At 44.5% G+C, this 25,898-nt stretch overlaps 1 protein-coding gene across 2 annotated transcripts in view; it reads left to right on the top strand.

The window, feature by feature from the left end:
• GMIP (GEM interacting protein) overlaps positions 1-25,898 on the top strand; it is an 86,914-nt gene that overhangs the window by 24,396 nt on the left and 36,620 nt on the right. For both annotated transcript variants that reach the window (XM_073588704.1, XM_073588706.1), the window contains 4 exons: positions 9,301-9,361; positions 16,373-16,495; positions 20,716-20,780; positions 23,815-23,925. In XM_073588704.1, the coding sequence (XP_073444805.1) occupies positions 9,301-9,361; positions 16,373-16,495; positions 20,716-20,780; positions 23,815-23,925 (360 nt within the window). The remainder of the gene's footprint in view (positions 1-9,300; positions 9,362-16,372; positions 16,496-20,715; positions 20,781-23,814; positions 23,926-25,898) is intronic.

The raw sequence follows: 25,898 nt of genomic DNA, 5'->3' as shown, positions 1-25,898 counted from the left end.
TCCTATTGACCTCTTGCCCGGTACTGAGCCTCCCCGGGGTCGAGTCTACCCCCTATCTCTCCCAGAGACAGAAGCCATGTCTCAGTATATCAGGGAGAATCTGGCAAGAGGATTCATTAGGAAGTCGGTGTCTCCGGCGGGAGCGGGATTCTTCTTTGTCCAAGAGAAGAATGGAGAATTACGTCCATGCATCGATTACAGGGGTCTTAATGCCATAACCGTTAAGAACAAGTATCCTCTACCCCTGATATCGGAACTGTTCAATAGGCTACGGGGAGCGAGAGTGTTTACTAAGCTTGATCTGCAAGGAGCCTATAACCTGATTCGCATCCGTGAGGGGGACGAATGGAAGACGGCATTTAACACCAGAGATGAGCACTATGAATACCTGGTGATGCCCTTCGGGCTATGTAATGCGCCAGCCGTCTTCCAAGACTTTGTGAACGATATCTTCCGGGAAATGCTTACCACCTCGGTAGTAGTCTATCTGGACGTTATTCTCATTTACTCTCCAGATATTGACTCCCACTGGAGAGATGTTCGCAAAGTTTTCGATCTCCTGCGGGCAAACTCCCTTTACGCCAAGTTGGAAAAATGTGTGTTTGAGCAGGAGTCCTTGCCTTTCCTGGGCTATATCATCTCGGCCCAGGGGTTGGCCATGGATCCTGCCAAACTACAGGCGGTGATGGATTGGCAGGAGCCCCATTCTCTCAAAGCGGTGCAGCGCTTTATGGGGTTCATAAATTACTATTGCCAATTCATCCCTCATTTCTCAACTTTGGTAGCACCCTTGGTAGCCCTCACCAAGAACGGTGCAAACCCCAAACTGTGGTTGGAAACTGTCTCCAAGGCCTTCGCCGCTATTAAATCCCACTTCGCTAGTGCTCCCATTCTACATCGCCCCGATGTAGACAAGTCCTTCATTCTGGAGGTGGATGCCTCTTCCGTCGGTGCTGGAGCGGTCCTGTTCCAGAAGGACTCGCAAGGTCGGAAGCACCTATGCTTCTTCTTCTCTAAGACCTTCACACCGGCGGAGAGGAATTATTCCATCGGGGACAGGGAGTTGCTAGCAATGAAGCTGGCCTTCTCAGAGTGGAGACACCTCCTGGAGGGGGCTCGCCATCCTTTCCAGGTGTTCATTGACCACAAAAATTTGGTCTATCTACAGACTGCACAGCGGCTGAATTCTCGCCAGGCCAGATGGTCCTTGTTAATGTCATGGTCACGTGTGTCTGGACGCAGATGTTACCGCAAGGCGAACCCATAACACACGTGACCCTGGATACAGCGCCTCCAGTGGCGAATTTAAATAATAAGGGGGAACCTGGGAAACATTAACAATGGTGGGCCCTGCGATAGGGAATGGGGACATGGAGACCTCCTGCACTCCCCTGAGCCAGTGTCCCTGCACTCCTTATGTTCCCTATACAGGCTCTGCACCTGTCGCCGCACGAGAACCTTAAACCCTTGCTCGCCCTGACCCTAAACCCTCACTAGGGAATTGGTCGGTGCGGAGACTAATCCCACCACTGCACTAGAGACACAAAAGGAAAGAAGACAATACAGGGGAAACACCACTTAGCTTTATGCTCTGTGCTTATGCTCCTGCAACAGAGCCCCACCACCTGCGTGCGTCTTCTCCTCCACCCGGATCCATCACCATCCTGGATCCTACACCATAGTGCAGCCTTGGAGCAGAGTCCATCACCAGTTGCAGCAGTCCAGTCACAGAGTCCCAAGGATGAGTCAGCCTCTGCCAAGAATCTAAGCATGCTTGAGTCCAGCTCTCGGCAACCAAGTCGAGCATGCCGAGTGCAACTCTCTCCATAGTCGCCACTCCACCAAGCCATGCACGCACTTCCCGCCGACACCATAAACTGCGACTCCTCCACGCCATGCCAGCAATTCCTGCAGACACCATTAGCTGCCACTCGTCTCCTCTGGCTGACTGCGCAGGACTCCTCTTCAGCTCCATCCTTCCACCAGGCTCTCACAAACTCAGAATCAATCAATCAATGAATGAATGAATATCACCAGCCGTGATTGCACACCCTGAGACTCATTTATAGAGGCCCACACCTGATTACTAATTACGTGCACATTAAACCTAAAGTGCGATACCACTCACCACCACCGGGGCAACTGAACGAAACCACGTGCGATAACTCTAATGGCCACCGGGGGGCAATCACATCACTTTGGCACTAATGTGCGATACCACTAACCACCACCGGGACAGTCAAGTCACTTTGGCACTAATGTGCGATACCACTAACCACCACCGGGAACAGTCAAGTCACTTTGCCACTTGCCAAAGTAAAAAAAGTTCACCCTGTGCAATTTAAAACTGTCAGATCAACTTCAGATCATGACAGTTCTTCTCCCGATTCCATTTCACCCTGCATTTTCTCTCCGGGGAGAACGTCCGGGCCGACACTCTTTCTCGCTCTGTGGTGTCATCAGAGGAGGAGGAGCCTCGGCTGATAGTTCCATCGGAGAGTCTGAGGACCGTGGCTCCGGTTGCTCTCGAGTCGGTACCTCCGGGCAAGACTTTTGTCCCTGCCCATCTGCGACCAGAGGTCCTCTCTTGGGCTCATTCGTCCAGGGTGGGGGGACATTTTGGGACCAAACGAACCTCTGATTTCCTGGCGAGGATGTACTGGTGGCCGCATATGGCTCGTGACGTCTGGGACTATATTCAGGCGTGCGTCTCTTGCGCCCAGAATCGGTCCTCTCGGCAGCGGCCCGCTGGGTTACTCTATCCCCTGCCGGTTGCGAAGAGGCCCTGGGAGATGGTCGGTATGGACTTAGTGGTGGGTCTGCCCAAGTCCAGTGGCAGCACCGTCATTTGGGTGGTCACCGATCATTTCTCCAAGATGGTACATCTGGTACCACTCTCTCGGCTACCTTCGGCAGCATTGTTTATTAAACATGTTTTCCGCCTACACGGCATGCCAGATAAGATTGTCAGCGACCGGGGTCCTCAGTTTGCATCTCGGTTCTGGAGAGAGCTCTGTTCTCTGCTCAGCATTGAGCTAAATCTCTCCTCGGCCTATCATCCCGAGACGAATGGGTTGGTTGAGAGAGCCAACCAGACATTGGTGACATACCTCCGACATTTTGTCTCGGCCAGGCAGGATGATTGGGCATCTTTGCTGCCGTGGGCGGAGTTCGCCTTGAACAACGCTGTGGCCGACTCCACCGGTCAAACCCCATTCCTCCTAAATTACGGTCAGCATCCGCACGTCCCCATGCCCATGCTTCACCAGGGACTCGGCACGCCTCAGTGCATGTGCTCCATAACCAGCGTCTATAGTGGCATTCGCGGCAGCGACGCCGCGCATTCAGTGGGCCTAGAAGGACTCTAACCCCGTGTCCTTGGGGTAGTTTTCTGTGGCCGTACACTGTGCGCTCTTCTGGCCGGGATCTGTGAGCTTAACAGGCTCTGGCATCAGCGTTCTGCGGTTGTGCGGCTCTGTGCATTAACAGAGCTCGCCCCTGTTCAGATTGGGTGACGTAACCCATATGTGACTGGTTTCACACTGCTCAATTCTTCCGCCATTACTTAGCAGCAGTGTACCACCTCTGCACGGTGGACCCCAGGCTGAGAACGCACCTACTATTATTTTACAATTTGGTGCGTTCCGCCAACCCTAACACATACTGTATGTCCATACAGGAGTGTCTATAACTGTATCTATCCATAATATTTTGGAATGCAGTGGCCACCTACACAGTAAAGAGGGAGCTCCACAGTAAAAATCAAAATGGGTTCCCCATAATGTTGCCTGGTTTTTCCTTGTATGCCTGTTATATGCCCCCAAGTTTTCCTTCTCTTGCTTCCAATGCAGATTCTCTGGAGAAGAAAGTACTGTAATTTGTTGTTTCTTACCACTTGATATCAAAGTATATTAGATCAACTAGGGCTGAGTCCCTGTCTCCTAATACCGCTTAGCTGCTGCATGGGCAGGTTCTTTATTATGTACCCCTTTGTGTAAATTAGAACGTCATGATCATACAGCCATCATATACCGTATACTGTATAATGCATTGCAAACATTGCAAAGTTAAATTGGATGCTTGTTGAGTGTTATTTTGATAAGTTATAATAAACTGAAGATTGTTATATGATAACTAGGTGCGGTTATGATTAATATATACATCACATAATGTACAACTGACTTACTCAACTTCCTCTTCCCATTGGCCCCACTTTCATGTGATCTTATAATTTCCTGGTCAGTAAAGGCCTGATTACTATTGACCGGATCACGCTGCATCAATTTCATCTTTGTAGGAAGGCTTGACAAGAGCTGCACCACTGACCTCATTTATTAACCCCTTGACGACATGTGCCGTACATGTACGGTGCATGTCATGTCTCCCCCTTTGATGTGGGCTCCGGCGATGAGCCCACATCTTTCCCAGCTGTTTTGAACAGCTGATATATGCCTCTAACAGTCGTGGGTGGAATCGCGATCCACCCGTGGCTATTAACCTGTTAAATGCCGCTGTCAATCTCTCACAGCGGCATTTAACTCGCGCTTACTGGAAGTGCGTCGGAAATCCCGCCCATCGGTGACCCCGTCACGTGATCACAGGTCACCAATGGGTTGGTATGACAACCAGAGGCCTCTAGCAAACCTCTATGGTTGTCATAACCAAATTGCTATGAGCGCCACCCCGTGGTCGGCGCTCATAGCAAGTGAACATTTCTGCTACACACAGGTGATCTCATCACTGCCTGTGTGTAGCAGAGGCGATTGCACAACTGCAGCTTCTAGTCTCCCATGGAGACTGTTGAAGCATGCAAAAAGTTAAAAAAAAGTTTTAAAAAATATTTAAAAAAATAAAAAGTTCAAATCACCCCCCTTTCGCCCCATTCAAAATAAAACAATAAAAAAACAAACATACACATATTTGGTATCGCCGCGTTCAGAATTTCCCAATCTATCAAGCTATAAAAATAATTAATCCGATTGGTAAACGGCATAGTAAAAAATAAGTAAAAACCCCAGAATTACATTTTTTGGTCGTTGCAACATTGTATTAACATGCAATAATGGGCGATCAAAAGATCATATCCACATCAAAATGGTATAATTAAAAACGTCAGCTTGGTGCGCAAAAAATAAGCCCTAACCTGGCCCCAGCTCACAATAATTGGAGACACTACAGGTCTCGAAAAATGGAACCTTTTTTTTTAAACAAACTTTTTTGTTTAAATAAAAAAGAACCTGGACATGTTTGGTGTCTATGAACTCATAGTGCCGTGGAGAATCATATTGGCAGATCAGTTTTATCATTTGATGAACATGGTAAAAAAAAATCCAAAACACAGTTGTGGAATTGCACTTTTTGGCAATTTCACTGAACTTGGAATTTTTTTCTTATTTTCAAATATATGATATGGTATAACCAATGGTATTGTTGAAAAGTACAACTCGTCCCGCAAAAAAAAAATCCCTCACATGGCCATATTGATGGAAAAATAAAAAAGTTATGGCTCTGGGAAGAAGCGGAGTGAAAATCAGAAGCGCAAAAACAAAATAGCACTCCATCATGTAGGGGTTAAACAAGCTGTGGCAGATAAGCTATACGGCTAAATCAGTTCTCTGACAAGTCACACGATAAAAATTTTTGTCTGTGTTTTGCTATTGCACGACTATTTTAAAACTCTAATTCTACTGTGAATAAACAAAATAAAAGTTGCAAAAAGTCCACTGCTTATCGTGTGTGACTTGCATTGAATCCTGTGGCAAGTGTGTCGCGCTTGACCAGTGGCAAAAGAAATCCAACTCATTTGGAAACATTTTTGATGCTGTGTTGCAGTCGCAAACGGTTTCATTGGGACTGCATAAGTATTCATTACATGCCACATCACAATGCAACAATTTCAGTGTTGCGCTACATACAGTGGGAGAAATAAGTATTTGATACGCTGCCGATTTTGCAAGTTTTCCCACCTTCAAAGAATGGAGAGGTCTGTAATTTTTATCGTAGGTACACTGCAACTATGAGAGACAGAATCTTAACATAAAATCCAGAAAACCACATTGTATGATTTTTATATAATTAATTTGCATTTTGTTGCATGAAATAAGTATTTGATACAATAGAAAAACAGAACTTAATATTTGGAACAGAAACCTTTATTTGCAATTACAGAGGTCAGATGTTTCCTGTAGTTCTTGACCAAGTTTGCACACAATGCAGCAGGGATTTTGGCCCCCTCCTCCATACAGAGCTTCTCCAGATCTTTTAGGTTTTGGGGCTGTCGTAGGGAAACATTGAGTTTCAGCTCCCTCCAAAGATTTTCTATTGGGTTCAGGTCTGGAGACTAGCTAGGCCACTCCAGGACCTTGAAATGCTTCTTACGGAGCCACTCCTTAGTTGCCCTTGCTGTGTGTTTCGGGTCATTGTCATGCTGGAAGACCCTACCACAACCCGTCTTCAATGCTTATACTGAGGGAATAATAATAATAATATAATAATAATAAATTTTATTTTTATAGCACCGACATATTCCGCAGCACTTTACATTTCAGAGGGGATTTGTACAGACAATAGACATTACAGCATAACAATAATCACATACAGTAGATTATAACAAATAACAAGAGGAGTAAGGGCCCTGCTCGCAAGCTTACAGTCTATGAGGAAAGGGAGACACGAAAGGTGGGTGGTAACAGTTGCTCTGATTGTATGGACCAGCCATAATGTTAAGTGTGTAACAGTACAGACACAGAGGGCTAATGAATGCATAAAGCATGTGGGAACATGATGCTGGGAACCTGGTTATGGTAAAACTTTTGGCTCTGCCACACAGGGATAGGTTAGGTTAATGTGTTGAGGCGATAGGCCAGTCTGAATAAATGTGTTTTCAGGACACGCTTAAAATTGTGGGGATTGGGGACTAATCGTATTGACCTGGGAAGTGCATTCCAAAGAATTGGCGCAGCACGTGTAAAGTCTTGGAGACGGGAGTGGGAGGTTCTGACTATTGAGGATACTAACCTCAGATCATCAGCAGAACGGAGGGCGCGGGTAGGGTGGTATACTGAAACAAGGGAGGAGATGTAGGGTGGTGCTGAGCCATGGAGGGCTTTGTGGGTGAGGGTAATAAGTTTATACTGAATTCTGGAGTGGATGGGTAGCCAGTGTAATGACTGACACAAGGTAGAGGCATCGGTGTAACGATTGGCGAGGAATATGATCCTGGCTGCAGCATTCAAGACAGATTGGAGAGGGGAGAGTTTGGTAAGAGGGAGACCGATTAGAAGAGAGTTACAATAGTCGAGACGAGAATGAATAAGAGAAACAGTAAGAGTTTTTGCAGAGTCAAAAGTAAGAAAAGGTCGAATTCTAGAAATGTTTTTGAGGTGCAGATGACAAGAGCGAGAGAGGGAAGAAAGTTGTTGACCAAAATCTCACGATACATGACCCCATTCATCCTCCCTACAATATGGTGCAGGTGTCCTGTCCCATTTGCAGAAAAGAACCCCTCAAAGTATGATGTTTCCCCCACCATGCTTCACCAATGGCACAGTGGTTGTACGTATTCTTCTTCTTCCTCCAAACACTGCGAGTGGAGTTGTTACCAAAAAGTTCTATTTTGGCCTCATCTGACCACATGATCTTCTCCCATGCCTCCTCTGTATCATCCAGATGGTCAATGGCGAACTTCAAATGGACCTGGACATGTTCTGGTGTGAGCAGGGGATCTTGGGTGCCCTGCAAGATTTTAATCCATGACTTAGGGTGTTAGTGACGGTAATGTTTGAGACTGTGGTCCAGGTCTCTTCAGGTCATTGAACAGGTCCTCCCGTGTAGTTCTGGGCTGATTCCTGACCTTTCTCAGAATCATCTTTAACCCACGAGGCTAGATCTTGCATGGAGCCCCAGACCGAGGAAGATTGACAGTCATCTTGTGTTTCTTCCATTTTCTAATTGCCCCAACATTTGTTGCCTTCTCACCAAGCTGCTTGCATATTGTCCTGTTGCCCATCCCAGCCTTGTGCAGGCCTACAATTTTGTCCCTGGTGTCCTTAGACCGCTCTTTGGTCTTGGCCATGGTGGAGAGTTTGGAGTGTGATTTAGTGTGTGGACAGGTGACTTTTATACAGGTAACGAGTTCAAACAGGTGCAATTAGTACAGGTAATGAGTGCAGAGTAGGAGGGCTTCTTAAAGGAAAACTAACAGGTCTGTGAGTGTAAGAATTTTTGCTGATTGGTCGGTGATCAAATACTTATTTCATGCAATATAATTTAATTTAATTATGTAAAAATCATACAATGTGATTTTCTTTTTTTTTATTTTTAAAGTCTGCCAGTCATAGTTGAAATGTACCTATGATAAACATTATAGACCCCTCCATTCTTTGTAGGTGGGAAAACTTGCAAAATCGAGAATGTATCAAATACTTACTTTGACTACTGTATCTGTAATTTTTTTTTTGCTCAAAGTTTGCAACATTTTAGCCCAACAATTGTTTTTTTTGTCTGAAAAATAACAAGCGTAAATTCATTATTTTTGATTTTGTGCAAAATGTATGAAGCTTGTGCACCATTTCAAAGAATGGCCCGAAGACTCATAGAGGATAGTGTTGGAAAAAGACACAATTGTCCTTAGGCCTCTGCTATATAGAGGTCTGCATTAACCTGTTAACAGCTTACGGTCACTTGCTGACATTGATGCAATCTCTCTGTTGAAATACCATACGAACAGACCATGCAGCTGCTATAAATAAGACCCTTGAAGAAAGGGGCTCAAACCTGGCTGGTCCCATACTCTATGACAGGGTTCCCCAACTCCAGTCCTCAAGGCCCACCCACAGGTCATGTTTTCAGCATTTCCTTAGTATTGCCCAGGTGATAATTCCATCACATGTACAATACAAGGGAAATCCTGAAAACATGACCTGTTGGTGGGCTTGAGGACTGGAGTTAGGGAACCCTGCTCTATGACACCGTATGGTCAGAACTGTGCAAAACTCCCCTATCAAGAGGACTTAAATTGTAAGAAGCAGGCAGGAAGGAGAATTTACCCAAGGGCCATAGAAAACACTCTTCTGTTCTTGCCACCTTAATGGGTGGAGGAGCATATTGATCTTTACTATGAGGCCTCCTCTCTTGTAAGTACATTATTGGCCTGACGAGTCATGTCCATTATCTACTCAATGGAGATTACCAAGGACACCATCAAATTACGGCAACTCTTCTGGATAGAGCGTTTTCCATGAAACGACTGCTTGGAGGGTATGTCACATTTATCACTGTCCACGTTCTGTTCTGTCATAGATCAGCACTCCATTGGAAATAAACCGTACAACAAATGACCGTGATGTGATGCCCATATCTAGTAAGTACCATCGTAATGAAAAATGTTGATGTGGTCTTTCCCCAATATTCCTTTACACTGTATAGCCAAGTCCCTGTGGTCTAGATCTGTCTTTGTCCCTTATTTGTCACTATTATTTCATTTCCTACGCCCTGAATACCTTCATATACAACATCAATGGAATATTGACCAATCTAATTTAGGAAGATGGAAAGACTTAAGACACAATGTAATGGAACATGTTTGTCAATTGCTTTGTTCTGGACATCATGAACTGGACCTTCTGGGTGGCATGGTGTCTTAGTCATTAGCAGTGCTTCCATTAGGTGATGTGCTAGTAGGGTCCTACTCCTTATAGTACAGTATATCTGAAGAACTAAGTTCTCCATAGTAAATTGAAGTGATATTTATTAACAATCCAATGTGCATGTTAAATGTACATGCAATGCTTTGGCAAATATCTTAGACCACCTTCAGAACCTGAATTGTATTTAGGAGAGGTGTATATGATAGAGAATCGATAGTCCGCAGGGATGTCAAGCTCAAATACATAGCGGGCCAAAATTAAAAGCTTGGGACTAAATCGCTGATCAACCTTTATATTTATTAAAGAAAATGTCTCCAAATGAGAAAGTTTTTCCTTATCATCAAATATAGCGATGAACTTTTTCATATGGGAACAAACTTAAGTTTTACTTAATGAATCCGGAATAAGTAAAGCTTAAAGAGAATCTGTCAGCAGGTTTTTGATACGCCATCTAAAGGCAGTAGAATATAGAGGCAGGGACCCTGATTTCAGTGATGTATCACTTACTGGGCTGATTAAAACAGTGATTTTATCAAAATTATATCTGCCATAAAATAGAACAAAAAAATAAATCATGACATGATCCAAAAAGTTCTAAAACCCCCTAGAAATGATCCTTCTCTAGCAAGTCAATGAAACGTTGATTTTATTGTACAACATTCAAAGTTATTTTATGGGGTAATGAATTAAAGTGACAATCTTAATTTATCATAAATAAATTAGATTACACACATACAGTATGTCGAATAATCAAATCTATGGCAGATTAGGATTGTCACTTTAATTTATTACCCCATAAAATAACTATTGTAATGTAGTACAATAAAATCAAAGTTTTATTGACTTACTAGAGAGAGGGGTAATTTCTAGTGGGGCTTTGCCCCTTTAGGCCTTTTTGGATTAGACAACATACCCTTCCCAGGTCGTTCAACTCCATTTGTGGTTATTTAAAGCTGTATTAAATCATGGCATGAGCTCACAGGTCCAATAGCATGTGCCCAACTTGTGGAGGAGATAGACATTAGTAGGCGCTATGCTCACTGAGATATATGGGAGAACACAAGGGGAGTGCATGCTGAGATGTATGGGAGAACACAAGGGGAGTGTGCGCTGAGATATATGGGAGAACACAAGGGGAGTGTGTGCTGAGATATATGGGAGAACACAAGGGGAGTGTGTGCTGAGATATATGGGAGAACACAAGGGGAGTGTGTGCTGAGATGTATGGGAGAACACAAGGGGAGTGTGTGCTGAGATGTATGGGAGAACACAAGGGGAGTGTGTGCTGAGATGTATGGGAGAACACAAGGGGAGTGTGTGCTGAGATATATGGGAGAACACAAGGGGAGTGTGTGCTGAGATATATGGGAGAACACAAGGGGAGTGTGTGCTGAGATATATGGGAGAACACAAGGGGAGTGTGTGCTGAGATATATGGGAGAACACAAGGGGAGTGTGCGCTGAGATATGTGGGAGAACACAAGGGGAGTGTGTGCTGAGATGTATGGGAGAACACAAGGGGAGTGTGCGCTGAGATATATGGGAGAACACAAGGGGAGTGTGTGCTGAGATGTATGGGAGAACACAAGGGAGTGTGTGCTGAGATGTATGGGAGAACACAAGGGGAGTGTGTGCTGATATGTATGGGAGAACACAAAAGGAGTGTGTGCTGTGATGTATGGGAGAACACAAGGGGAGTGTGTGCTGAGATATATGGGAGAACACAAACGGAGTGTGCGCTGAGATATATGGGAGAACACAAGGGGAGTGAGCGCTGAGATATATGGGAGAACACAAACGGAGTGTGCGCTGAGATATATGGGAGAACACAAGGGGAGTGTGTGCTGAGATGTATGGGAGAACACAAGGGGAGTGTGTGCTGAGATATATGGGAGAACACAGACGGAGTGTGCGCTGAGATATATGGGAGAACACAAGGGGAGTGAGCGCTGAGATATATGGGAGAACACAAACGGAGTGTGCGCTGAGATATATGGGATAACACAAGGGGAGTGTGTGCTGAGATGTATGGGAGAACACAAGGGGAGTGTGTACTGAGATGTCTGGGAGAACACAAGGGGAGTGTGTGCTGATATGTATGGGAGAACCCAAGGGGAGTGTGTGCTAAGATGTATGGGGGAACACAAGGGCAGTGTGTGCTGATATGTATGGGAGAACCCAAGGGGAGTGTGTGCTGAGATGTATGGGAGAACACAAGGGGAGTTTGTGCTGAGATATATGGGGGAACACAAGGGGAGTGTGTGCTGAGATATATGGGAGAACACAAGGGGAGTGTGTGCTGAGATGTATGGGAGAACACAAAAGGAGTGTGTGCTGTGATGTATGGGAGAACACAAGGGGAGTATGTGCTGAGATGTATGGGAGAACACAAGGGGAGTGTGCGCTGAGATATATGGGAGAACACAAGGGGAGTGTGTGCTGAGATGTATGGGAGAACACAAAAGGAGTGTGCGCTGTGATGTATGGGAGAACACAAGGGGAGTGTGTGCTGAGATGTATGGGAGAACACAAAAGGAGTGTGTGCTGTGATGTATGGGAGAACACAAGGGGAGTGTGTGCTGAGATGTATGGGAGAACACAATGTCACAGACACCGCACTACACTTGCTCATAGAGCCAGTGCGCGTGTCCTGAGTACAGAAGCAGTGCTAAACGAGGTACAGGAGGAATAAACAGACGGGAGGTCAGACAAAGCCAAAGGTCATACACAGGATCACAGTACAGTACCAGGGATGAGACAGAGCGGATAATCAGGGCCAAGCAGAGATCAAAACCAAACAGACATAGGAGGTACCAGGCAGAATCCAAAGCGATATCCAGAGAACAGACCGAGTCATACACAGAGAATCAAGTAACAAGAACACAGCACAAACACACTCAGGGGTCACCACACAAATGCCAAGGGCAAGAGTATAACTGACAGGGATGGGAGCGTCCTGAGGCTATAAGAAGCCTCCCCCAGAACCAGGGAGAGGCCACAATCATAGCCCCAGGTGTGCAGGTAAGCCTGCATCGGGATCACAACCTTTAACCCCAGAAATGCCAGTCATCAGCACTGGTTCCAAACATTAACCCCACGTGTGCGAGTCAAACCCGCACTGAGATCATGACACACAAAAGGAGTGTGTGCTGTGATGTATGGGAGAACACAAGGGGAGTGTTCGCTGAGATATATGGGAGAACACAAGGGGAGTGTGTGCTGAGATGTATAGGAGAACACAAAAGGAGTGTGTGCTGTGATGTATGGGAGAACACAAGGGGAGTGTGTGCTGAGATGTATGGGAGAACACAAGGGGAGTGTGCGCTGAGATATATGGGAGAACACAAGGGGAGTGTGTGCTGAGATGTATGGGAGAACACAAGGGGAGTGTGTGCTGATATGTATGGGAGAACACAAGGGGAGTGTGTGCTGAGATGTATGGGAGAACACAAGGGGAGTGTGCGCTGAGATATATGGGAGAACACAAGGGGGGGGTGTGCTGAGATGTATGGGAGAACACAAGGGGAGTGTGTACTGAGATGTCTGGGAGAACACAAGGGGAGTGTGTGCTGATATGTATGGGAGAACCCAAGGGGAGTGTGTGCTAAGATGTATGGGAGAACACAAGGGCAGTGTGTGCTGATATGTATGGGAGAACCCAAGGGGAGTGTGTGCTGAGATGTATGGGAGAACACAAGGGGAGTGTGTGCTGAGATATATGGGGGAACACAAGGGGAGTGTGTGCTGAGATATATGGGAGAACACAAAAGGAGTGTGTGCTGTGATGTATGGGAGAACACAAGGGGAGTGTGTGCTGAGATGTATGGGAGAACACAAGGGGAGTGTGCGCTGAGATATATGGGAGAACACAAGGGGAGTGTGTGCTGAGATGTATGGGAGAACACAAAAGGAGTGTGTGCTGTGATGTATGGGAGAACACAAGGGGAGTGTGTGCTGAGATGTATGGGAGAACACAAGGGGAGTGTGTGCTGATATGTATGGGAGAACACAAGGGGAGTGTGTGCTGAGATGTATTGGAGAACACAAGGGGAGTGTGTGCTGAGATATATGGGAGACCACAAGGAGAGTGTGTGCTGAGATGTGTGGGAGAACACAAGGGGAGTGTGTGCTGAGATATATGGGAGACCACAAGGGGAGTGTGCGCTGAGATGTATGGGAGAACACAAAAGGAGTGTGTGCTGAGATATATGGGAGACCACAAGGAGAGTGTGTGCTGTGATGTATGGGAGAACACAAGGGGAGTGTGTACTGAGATGTCTGGGAGAACACAAGGGGAGTGTGTGCTGATATGTATGGGAGAACCCAAGGGGAGTGTGTGCTAAGATGTATGGGAGAACCCAAGGGCAGTGTGTGCTGATACGTATGGGAGAACCCAAGGGGAGTGTGTACTGAGATATATGGGAGAACACAAAAGGAGTGTGTGCTGTGATGTATGGGAGAACACAAGGAGAGTGTGTGCTGAGATGTATGGGAGAACACAAGGGGAGTGCGTGCTGAGATATATGGGAGAACACAAGGGGAGTGTGTGCTGAGATGTATGGGAGAACACAAAAGGAGTGTGTGCTGTGATGTATGGGAGAACACAAGGGGAGTGTGTGCTGATATATATGGGAGAACCCAAGGGGAGTGTGTGCTGAGATGTATGGGAGAACACAAAAGGAGTGTGTGCTGTGATGTATGGGAGAACACAAGGGGAGTGTGTGCTGAGATGTATGGGAGAACACAAGGGGAGTGTGCGCTGAGATATATGGGAGAACACAAGGGGAGTGTGTGCTGAGATGTATGGGAGAACACAAAAGGAGTGTGTGCTGTGATGTATGGGAGAACACAAGGGGGTGCGTGCTGAGATGTATGGGAGAACACAAGGGGAGTGTGTGCTGATATGTATGGGAGAACACAAGGGGAGTGTGTGCTGATATGTATGGGAGAACCCAAGGGGAGTGTGTGCTGAGATGTATGGGAGAACCCAAGGGGAGTGTGGGCTGAGATATATGGGAGAACACAAAGGGAGTGTGCGCTGAGATATATGGGAGAACACAAGGGGAGTGTGTGCTGAGATGTATTGGAGAACACAAGGGGAGTGTGTGCTGATATGTATGGGAGAACCCAAGGGGAGTGTGTGCTGAGATGTATGGGAGAACCCAAGGGGAGTGTGTGCTGAGATGTATGGGAGAACACAAGGGGAGTGCGTGCTGAGATGTATGGGAGAACACAAGGGGAGTGTGTGCTGAGATATATGGAAGACCACAAAGGGAGTGTGTGCTGTGATGCATGGGAGAACACAAGGGGAGTGCGTGCTGAGATGTATGGGAGAACACAAGGGGAGTGCGTGCTGAGATGTATGGGAGAACCCAAGGGGAGTGTGCGCTGAGATGTATGGGAGAACACAAGGGGAGTGCGTGCTGAGATGTATGGGAGAACACAAGGGGAGTGTGCGCTGAGATGTATGGGAGAACACAAGGGGAGTGTGTGCTGAGATGTATGGGAGAACACAAGGGGAGTGCGTGTTGAGATGTATAGGAGAACACAAGGGGAGTGCGTGCTGAGATGTATGGGAGAGCACAATGGGAGTGTGTGCTGAGATGTATGGGAGAACACAATGGGAGTGTGTGCTGAGATATATGGGAGAACCCAAGGGGAGTGCGTGCTGAGATGTATGGGAGAACACAAGGGGAGTGCGTGCTGAGATGTATGGGAGAACACAAGGGGAGTGCGTGCTGAGATGTATGGGAGAACACAAGGGGAGTGTGCGCTGAGATATATGGGAGAACACAAGGGGAGTGTGTGCTGAGATGTATGGGAGAACACAAGGGGAGTGCGTGTTGAGATGTATGGGAGAACACAAGGGGAGTGCGTGCTGAGATGTATGGGAGAACACAAGGGGAGTGTGCGCTGAGATGTATGGGAGAACACAAGGGGAGTGTGTGCTGAGATGTATGGGAGAACACAAGGGGAGTGCGTGTTGAGATGTATGGGAGAACACAAGGGGAGTGTGTGCTGATATGTATGGGAGAACACAAGGGGAGTGCGTGCTGAGATGTATGGGAGAGCACAATGGGAGTGTGTGCTGAGATGTATGGGAGAACACAAGGGTAGTGTGTGCTGAGATATATGGGAGAACCCAAGGGGAGTGCGTGCTGAGATGTATGGGAGAACACAAGGGGAGTGCGTGCTGAGATGTATGGGAGAACACAAGGGGAGTGTGCGCTGATGTAAAGAGAAGAGGAGCAAACTTCCGGCTCAGGTGAATGCCGGTCAGGAAGTTTGTCTTAGCTTGGTAGCGCGTTACAACAGTGCGTGTCGTAAACAGACTTGTAGTATTGTAGTAACCAGAGAGAGTGACGAACCGGAAACAAAATATTTGTAGTATTAGTGGTGCCTGCGCTGTCTGCTAGCAGGCCAGCTCTAGTAGACATTTGGAACATGCTTCTCCTAAATAGAATCCAAGTTCTGAAGAAGGTCTAAGATAATGATGACCAAAAAATTGTAAGTTAATTAACAAGCATATTGGATTGCTAATAAACAATATTTAACTATGGAATGCCTAATTCTTCACATTTACTATTAGTAGTTATCATTGTCACGTTGTAGACCTGGCATATGCATGGAGTTATTAAACGTTCCTGTGTTTGCACTTTTTTTTTTTGTAGAACTTAATACATCTACCTCTAAGTTGTGTATGTTTTTTGTGTCTCATTTTGCAGATGATGCAGATGAAATTCTCATACGTAATGAGGGAGGAGTGGAATTTGCACTCAACTATGCCAAACGCTGGTGTAAATACGTGCGGGAAGTGCTGGGGTACATTGAGAAGAAACTCAGCTATGGTAGATATAAAATACCTCACTGCAGAAATATAGTATATAATCTGTCATCACATTGGGTTTTCAGGGTTTTTTTTCTAAAAGTAATTTTGTGAATTTAATTCATTTTTTCTTTTACTTCTATATGTTTTTGTTCAGTCGGGTATGAAAGTAATTTAGGCGGGGTCCAAATCACGGCACATCCATCTTTGCTAAGAAAAAGGTACCCTCTGCTCTGGGTTGGCTAGTAGGACAAGCATGTTTTATCTCTCTCATTATAGATTTAATTTGGGACATGGACAATAGCCATGCACGATTATTGGACTGTTTGGTAAAATCCCATCATCACCCTCCCTGCTCTACAGGCAGACAAAGTCCCAGCTATGATGGAGGTTCTAAAAGTCACACTCTCACCTAAGATAGGCAGGTTTTCGGATTGTGGCTGGATATCTGCTTAGTTTGCCAGCAGCGCCACCAAAGGAGAAAAGAAGAATTGCACAACGCTGATTCAAAAAAATAATTGCATAATGTGAGGATGTGCTGGTTCCACCAGGTGGTGTTTGTAGCCACTTTCTGCTCGGAGAAATTGAATTGAGGTTTTAAATAATTAACTCAGAATCTCCTTAAAGAGGATCTTTCACAGGATTTTTTTTAATTTAAACTGAGTGCTTCCTCCATTTGGTTCTGCTCCACTTATTCTAGAACAGTTTTCTTTTTCTTCTGTGCCCCTCCATTTCAAAGTTGTACCCCTTAAAAAATAAAGATGCAAATTTTCCCTCCATCCAGCATGGCGTAGAGCACAGAACTTTATGGTGGGTGTTTTCTTTTTCCTCCCCTGATGTTGACCAATCAAAACACAGCCCCGCCCACAGAGAAGTTCTGTGATATACACCTAGTTGGTGAAGGGAAGATTTGCATTTTTATTACTGAGGGGCATAACTTTGGAATGGAGGGGCACAGATAAAAAAGAAAAACTGTTCCAGAATTGGTGAAGGAGGTACTCATTTTAAATATATAAAAAAATCCATTAAAAAATACTTTTTAATGGGTATTAAACAATGGATTTTCTAAGCCAGACTAGCCACTGGGTAGATTTTTTAACTGATAACTTATTCTTCAGTACTCTGACATGTTATTAATGCTATGTGATAGGATGAATGAAAGATACACTGTATATCCAGTTCACTTTTAACTAGTGTCACAGATCAGTGGCACTTACAAGCGCAAAGAAAAAAATATGTTCCAGAACAAAGTCCTTAAAATATAAAAAGTTTCTTCTTGTTTGAAAAATCCATTCAAACCCAAAAGCAACATAAGTCACCACGCTTCACAAATTGATATCACATCAGAAATGGAAAACCATCCTCTTGGTCTAGTCATTTCAGATCACATCCTTAATCATGACCCGAGGTCAACATTTTAATGGATTTTTCAATTAAGAAAAATCTTTTTACATTTAAAGAAATTTCAAAATAATGTTTTCTCTCTATTTAAAGGGGATCTCCAGCAGTGGCATAACTAGATTCCGATGGTTCCCAGTGCAAGACTCGGACCGGGTCTTTCACTCCCCAACACCCCTCCCCCCGCTGCTGTGTTTTGGTCAAATGTATGGGACCCTGTAGAGTTCTAAATCCTATAAGGACATACAGGTTCTACCTCCTACCCCATTATGTAGTAATGGCCCCCATCTTAGGCTCCTTACTGGTATATACAGTCATGGCCAAAAGTATTGACACCCCTGCAATTCTGTCAGATAATACTCAGTTTCTTCCTGAAAATGATTGCAAACACAAATTCATTGGTATTATTATCTTCATTTAATTTGTCTTAAATGAAAAAACACAAAAAGAATTGTCCTAAAGCCAAATTGGATATAATTCCACACCAAACATAAAAAAGAGGGTGGACAAAAGTATTGGCACTGTGCGAAAAATCATGTGATGCTTCTTTAATTTGTGTAATTAACAGCACCTGTAACTTACCTGTGGCACCTAACAGGTGTTGGCAATAACTAAATCACACTTGCAGCCAGTTGACATGGATTAAAGTTGACTCAACCTCTGTCCTGTGTCCTTGTGTGTACCACATTGAGCATGGAGAAAAGAAAGAAGACCAAAGAACTGTCTGAGGAATTGAGAAACCAAATTGTGAGGAAGCATGAGCAATCTCAAGGCTACAAGTCCATCTCCAAAGACCTGAATGTTCCTGTGTCTACCGTGCGCAGTGTCATCAAGAAGTTTAAAGCCCATGGCACTGTGGCTAACCTCCCTAGATGTGGCCAGAAAAGAAAAATTGACAAGAGATTTCAACGAAAGATTGTGCGGATGTTGGATAAAGAACCTCCACTAACATCCAAACAAGTTCAAGCTGCCCAGCAGTCCGAGGGTACAACGGTGTCAACCCGTACTATCCGTCGGCATCTGAATGAAAAGGGACTGTATGGTAGGAGACCCAGGAAGACTCCACTTCTTACTCCAAGACATAAAAAAGCCAGGCTGGAGTTTGCCAAAACTTACCTGAAAAAACCTAAAACATTTTGGAAGAATGTTCTTTGGTCAGATGAGACAAAAGTAGAGCTTTTTGGGCAAAAGCATCAACATAGAGTTTACAGGAGAAAAAAGAGGCATTCAAAGAAAAGTACACGGTCCCTACAGTCAAACATGGCAGAGGTTCCCTGATGTTTTGGGGTTGCTTTGCTGCCTCTGGCACTGGACTGCTTGACCGTGTGCATGGCATTATGAAGTCAGAAGACTACCAACAAATTTTGCAGCATAATTTAGGGCCCAGTGTGAGAAAGCTGGGTCTACCTCAGAGGTCATGGGTCTTCCAGCAGGACAATAACTCAAAACACACTTCAAAAAGCACTAGAAAATGGTTTGAGAGAAAGCACTGGAGACCTCTAAGGTGGCCAGCAATGAGTCCAGACCTGAATCCCATAGAACACCTGTGGAGAGATCTAAAAATGGCAGTTTGGAGAAGGCACCCTTCAAATATCAGGGACCTGGAGTAGTTTGCCAAAGAAGAATGGTCTAAAATTCCAGCAGAGCATTGTAAGAAACTCATTGATGGTTACCGGAAGCGGTTGGTCGCAGTTATTTTGGCTAAAGGTTGTGCAACCAAGTATTAGGTTGAGGGTGCCAATACTTTTGTCCGGCCAATTTTTGGAGTTTTGTGTGAAATGATCAATGTTTTGCTTTTTGCTTCATTCTCTTTTGTGTTTTTTCATTTAAGACAAATTAAATGAAGATAATAATACCAAAGAATTTGTGTTTGCAATCATTTTCAGGAAGAAACTGAATATTATCTGACAGAATTGCAGGGGTGTCAATACTTTTGGCCATGACTGTATGTCCCCCATCCTGGGCCCATCCTAGTATACTGTATATGTTCCTCATCCTGGCCCCATCCTGTTGTGTGTATAGTGTGTGTGTATATATATATATATATATATATATATATATATATATATATATATACAGCTCTGGCAAAAATTAAGAGACTACCACATCAAAACCCTGTCATGGGCAGCCCATTCCAAGATGCATGAAAGCTGTGATTAAAAATCATGGTTATTCCACAAAATATTGATTTCAGAACTCTTCCTGAGTTAAAACATTAGCATTATTGTTTCCAAATGATTATGAACTTGTTTTCTTTGCATTATTTGAGGTCTGAAAGCACTGAGTTTTTGTTTTTTTAATTTTGACCATTTCTCCTTTTCAGAAAAAGAATACAAAATGTATTGCTTAGAAATTCGGAGACATGTTGTCAGAAGTTTACAGACTAAAAGAACAGTTTACATTTTACTCAAAAATATATCTATAAAGCGAAAAATCAGACAGACTGAAAATTTGAAAGTGGTCTCTTAAATTTTGCCGCTGTACTTTATTGCATAGAAAAAAACCTGATTCTACGCACCTTCCCTCCACTCACCCCATCATGCGGCATCCTCTTCGATGTCAGCCGACTTCAGTATGCAAGCGACGTGAGCGCATGACGTCACTGCCATGCACTCCCAGTAACGTGCATGCTGAAATAAGCTGCTGGCCTCTGTGGCGCTGCACCAGAATACACTTCAGCTGAATGTGCATCCAAGGACACACATCCAGTTGAAGTTTGCGCTGGCATTGGTGAGCCCCCTTACCCGCTGGGCCCGGTTACGACCTCTGCACCTCTAGCCATATACAGCTTAGTAATAGTGAGACAATGTTTTTCCAATGTGGTGATTCTTCTTGTTTTTTTAGAGTCTGAATTTGCAAAGAACACCATTCGATTGTGTGAATCTGCAAGGAGCAGCCTTAATCAGCAGGTAAGCTATTTTATTAAGGTCTTAAGACCTGATTCATCATTGCATTTCCGCCAGTTTTTTGGCATGAATTCAGCAAAATCATCATTTAAATTCTATAATAATGAGCGTGCAGATAAATGGGGTAGAAACTGGCAGGGGCTTCTAGACAAAATGCCGTTTTAAAAATAAGTAACACACAAAACTTTACACTTTTACTTTTTTTTGCTACAGACAACTAATATGTCCTGAGTGTAGTCTGATCCTTCACTTATGTGCTACTCACTTCCATCTTCCTTCTTGCCCTTCTGCACTGTCAGTATGTTGGCAACCGGAGGGGTCAGATGAAAGAAAATAGTACATGACTGCAAGATCAGACTACATAGGTTTTATTTGTAGTCTGTAACCTTGGAGACACATTGTTCTGTGTAAAGAGCTATAGACCAAAAATTTGTAATAAATATTTAATTAAATCAATTATTGATAGCTGGTCAACTCCTTCTTATCGGCTGTCTTCCTATTCCTAGTTATATAGGCAATCTATGCAGCCATTTTATTCTTGTATCTGTTGTTGGGAAAGCAGTCGTCTCCAGTATGGCCATATTGACACATGGGTTTTATATAGTCTGCCTAGCTAAGCAGACATTCCAGAGCTAAAATTCTTATATATACAGTGGGTACGGAAAGTATTCAGACCCCTTTAAATTTTTCACTCTTTGTTTCATTGCAGCCATTTGGTAAATTCAAAAAAAGTTCATTTTTTTCTCATTACTGTACACTCCGCACCCCATCTTGACTGGTAAAAAAACAGAAATGTAGAAATTTTTGCAAATTTATTAAAAAAGAAAAACTGAAATATCACACGGTCATAAGTACTCAGACCCTTTGCTCAGACACTCATATTTAAGTCACATGCTGTCCATTTCCTTGTTATCCTCCCTGAGATGGTTTTACTACTTCTTTGGATTCCAGCTGTGTTTAATTAAACTGATAGGACTTGATTTGTAAAGGCACACACCTGTCTATATAAGACCTCACAGCTCACAGTGTATGTCAGACCAAATGAGAATCATGAGGTCAAAGGAACTGGCTAAGGAGCTTAGAGACAGAATTGTGGCAAGGCACACATCTGGCCAAGGTTACAAAAGAATTTCTGCAGTACTCAAGGTTCCTAAGAGCACAGTGGCCTCCATAATCCTTAAATGGAAGCAGTTTGGGACCACCAGAAGTCTTCCTAGACCTGGCCGACCAGCCAAACTGAGCAATCGTGGGAAAAGAGCCTTGGTGGGAGAGGTAAAGAAGAACCCCAAGATCACTGTATAGATGCAGTAAGGAAATAAGAGAAAGTTCCACAAAGTCAACTATCACTGCAGCCCTCCACCAGTCGGGCCTTATGGCAAAGTGGCCCGACGGAAGCCTCTTCTCAGTGCAAGACATATGAATGCCTGCATAGAGTTTGCTTAAAAACACATGAAGGACTCCCAGACTATGAGAAATAAGATTCTCTGGTCTGATGAGATGAAGATAGAACTTTTTGGTGATAATTCTAAGTGGTATGTGTGGAGAAAACCAAGCACTGCTCATCACCTGCCCAATACAATCCCAACAATGAAACATGGTGGTGGCAGCATCATGCTATGGGGGTGTTTTTCAGCTGCAGAGACAGGACAACTGGTTGCAATTGAAGGAAACATGAATGCGGCCAAATGCAGAGATATCCTGGATGAAAACCTCTTCCAGAGTGCTCTGGAGCTTAGACTTGCCTGAAGGTTCACCTTCCAACAAGACAATGACCCAAAGCACACAGCTAAAATAACAAAGGAGTGGCTTCAGAACAACTCTGTGACCATTCCTCTCGACCCAGCCAGAGTCCTGACCTAAACCCAATTGAGCATCTCTGGAGAGACCAGAAAATGGCTGTCCACGTAAGTTCACAATCCAACCTGACGGAACTGGAAAGGATCTGCAAGGAAGAATGGCAGAGGATCCCCAAATCCAGGTGTGAAAAACTTGTTGCATCATTCCCAAGAAGACTCATGGCTGTACTAGCTCAAAAGGTGCTTCTACTCAATACTGAGCAAAGGGTCTGAATACTTATGACCATGTGATAGTTCAGTTTTTCTTTTTTAATAAATTTGCAAAAATTTCTACATTTCTGTTTTTTTCAGTCAAGATGGGGTGCAAAGTGTACATTAATGAGAAAAAAATGAACTTTTTTGAATTTACCAAATGGCAATGAAACAAAGAGTGAAAAATTTAAAGAGGTCTCTATTCTGTCCCTGGGGCCTGTGGCTGCAAATATGGCTCTGTGAGATGCTGAATCTCTTCACCTTACTTACAATTGGCGACGGTCACACATAGCTTTAACTCAGCTGCAGGCACACATGTTATGAAGATTCCAGAAAAGACTTTGATTTCTTTAAGAATTCTTGTTGAATGCATACAAACAGCCACAGGTAAAAAAGACTTTCTTCAGACAGGCTGAAAACACATGTGCTTCTAATGAAGCCAAGATGGAAAGGGAGGATTTCAGCTATGCAAAACACAGGAAAACATAGCAACAGTAAACAATATGAGAGACTGCAATACAGCATGTAAAATGCACAGGACAGTCTGTAAAAAGTCTCATTCATGGGACATAACAGTCTCAATGCAATACTTTCCATACCCACTGTAACAATTGATTTAAACCATAGTTATTAAGCGCTTTTCGTATTTGTGTGGCGTAAAACAGTAACAACTACACAATGAGAAGGGGAGAGGAGGGATATGCAGCTGCTGTTTCCTTCCCTCGATGCGTACATCAGAGATCCCATGGTGAGATATAGAAAAAAAATCCACTGATATGTCTGTCTAATTAAAAGTGTGATATATCGCGAAAGAACAAACTTCTGCTTCTAACTAAAACACTTTTGGAATCTGAAAGATTTGGTAACGTTTGGGTACAAGAGATCTGAGAATCTCTGCATTGCTGTATATTATATATGTGTATTATCAGTGATGATTGAATAACCAAGGTACATTCACATCTGGTTACTCTGCGTTTGGACTATTACAGACATGCATGCCGATGCAGGATGTCTACCTCCTACTTTTGGACCATGAAACCCACACTGGAAACTCAGCCCTGGAAACAGTGGCTCTGCTACAGATGAAAAAGTATTGTCAGGTAATTGGCTGATAAATGTACTACTTGGCTCCGCAGTACAGGTAATGAGCATAAATACAATGCTAGAGAACAAAAAAGGAACACTTAAATCCCTCACTGAATGACAAACAAAAGATTCAGGTTGTAAATCTTTCATCTAAATTGTCTAATTTTTTGAGAACAAAACCAATAGATACCAAAATAATCAACAAATTGAGCATGGATTCCAAATCTCCACGAAAATCACAGTAGAAAATTGAAATCACAATTGGACCCAATTTACGTGGATCAACTTATTATGTGACTCTGTCGTATGTTGGGCCCAAACGTGCCGTTAAACACTCCCGACAATGTCTGTGTATGCTCCTGATGAGACAACAGATGATGTCCTGGGGGATCTCCCAGAAATGGATCAGGCCGTCAGTGAGCTCCTGGACAGATGTGCTAAATTGGATTTGGATCTTAGGAACACAAGGGCCAGTCATTGTCATCAATGACTTAATCATCTAGGAATTGCCTACACACTCTCCTCACATGAGGCCAAGCATTGTGCTGCACCAGCAGGAACTCAGGACCATGGCAACTGCATAAGATCTGACAATGGCTCCAAAGATTTCATTCCGGTACCTAATAGCAGTCATGGTACCCTTCAAGAATCAGCCTCCCAGATCATCATTGAACCACCATCAAATTGGTCATACTGGAGGATGTTATAGGCAGCACAACATTTCCCATGGCGTCTCTAGACTTTTCATGTGTCACAGGTGCTCAGTATGAACCTGCTCTCATCTGTGAGGAGCATAAGGCACCAATGATGGACCTGCCAATTCCGGTGTTCCCTAGTGAAAGCCAATCCAGCTACACAATTCTGGACTGTGAGCTCAGGTCCAACTACAGGTTATTGGGACATCATTCCACGCTCTTGGAGCCTGTTTCTTGCAGTTTAATCAGAAACTTGCACATCAGTTAATGTGGGAGGTAATTTTATTGGGCTCTGATAGCGTTTCTTTGGTTCCTCCTAACCTTAAAGTAGGAGATACTGGTCCTAATGTTGGGTTGATTTCCTTCTATGGCTCTATGTGACGTCTGCCTGCGGTCTGGACTGCAGCCAGACAGCACCCCGAGAAACACTGAGACCCTTTACCCCTATACAGGGATCTGGATTTATAGCAGAGCCCAGGAGGCGCTGTCTGAATAGGAGCAATGACCAGAGCAGGACGGTCGCCAGAAAGGTGTTCCAATACAGGACACAGAGGCAATGATATCCGAGACTAAACCAGTCAGGCAGAAATGGTATAAAAACAGTAGACAGTAGCAGAGTCAGATTCCAGGCCGAAGCCAGAGTCATAAACCAGGAGGGCAGCAGAGGTACAGAATCGTTAGGCAAAAGCAGAGTCAGAATCCAGGCCAAAGTAAGAGTCATAAACCAGGAGGGCAGCAGAGGTACAAAGTCGTTAGGCAGAAGCAGAGTCAGAATCCAGGCCAAAGTAAGAGTCATAAACCAGGAGAGCAGCAGAGGTACAGAATCGTTAGGCAGAAGCAGAGTCAGAATCCAGGCCGAAGTCAGTGTCATAAACCAGGAGAGTCGCAGAGGTACAGAATCGTTAGGCAGAAGCAGAGTCAGAAGTCCAGGCAAAAGTCAGAGTCAGTAAAACAGCAATTCACACAGTAACACGCAGGGGAACCAAGAATATATCCGGCGGCCTGCAAGAGCAGTCCCAAGGTATTTGAGGGATCAGGTCATCCCTTACAGGCCCGTGGCCTGATGATGTCATCCGGACCGCCCCCAGGACCAGGCTGGATGGTAATGCACCAGCCCCTTCATGACTGATCGAGGAGCGAAGCCTGCGTCCAGCGGACGCCTGCGCAGGAGCCTCATGACTATCGCCGCCATCACTCGGGGTTGAAGCACAACGCCTCCCAGAGACCAAGGCCGAGACTGCAGGCCACGGGTCAGCCGGTGATAGGACAGTCCGGGGCCTCCTAGTGGTCGA

This window comes from Dendrobates tinctorius, unplaced genomic scaffold (assembly GCF_039654945.1).
Source record: "Dendrobates tinctorius isolate UK_male_01 unplaced genomic scaffold, ASM3965494v1 ptg000104l, whole genome shotgun sequence".
In the NCBI taxonomy this organism is placed as follows: Eukaryota; Metazoa; Chordata; class Amphibia; order Anura; family Dendrobatidae; genus Dendrobates; species Dendrobates tinctorius.
This window is presented reverse-complemented; position numbering and strand designations above follow the sequence as displayed.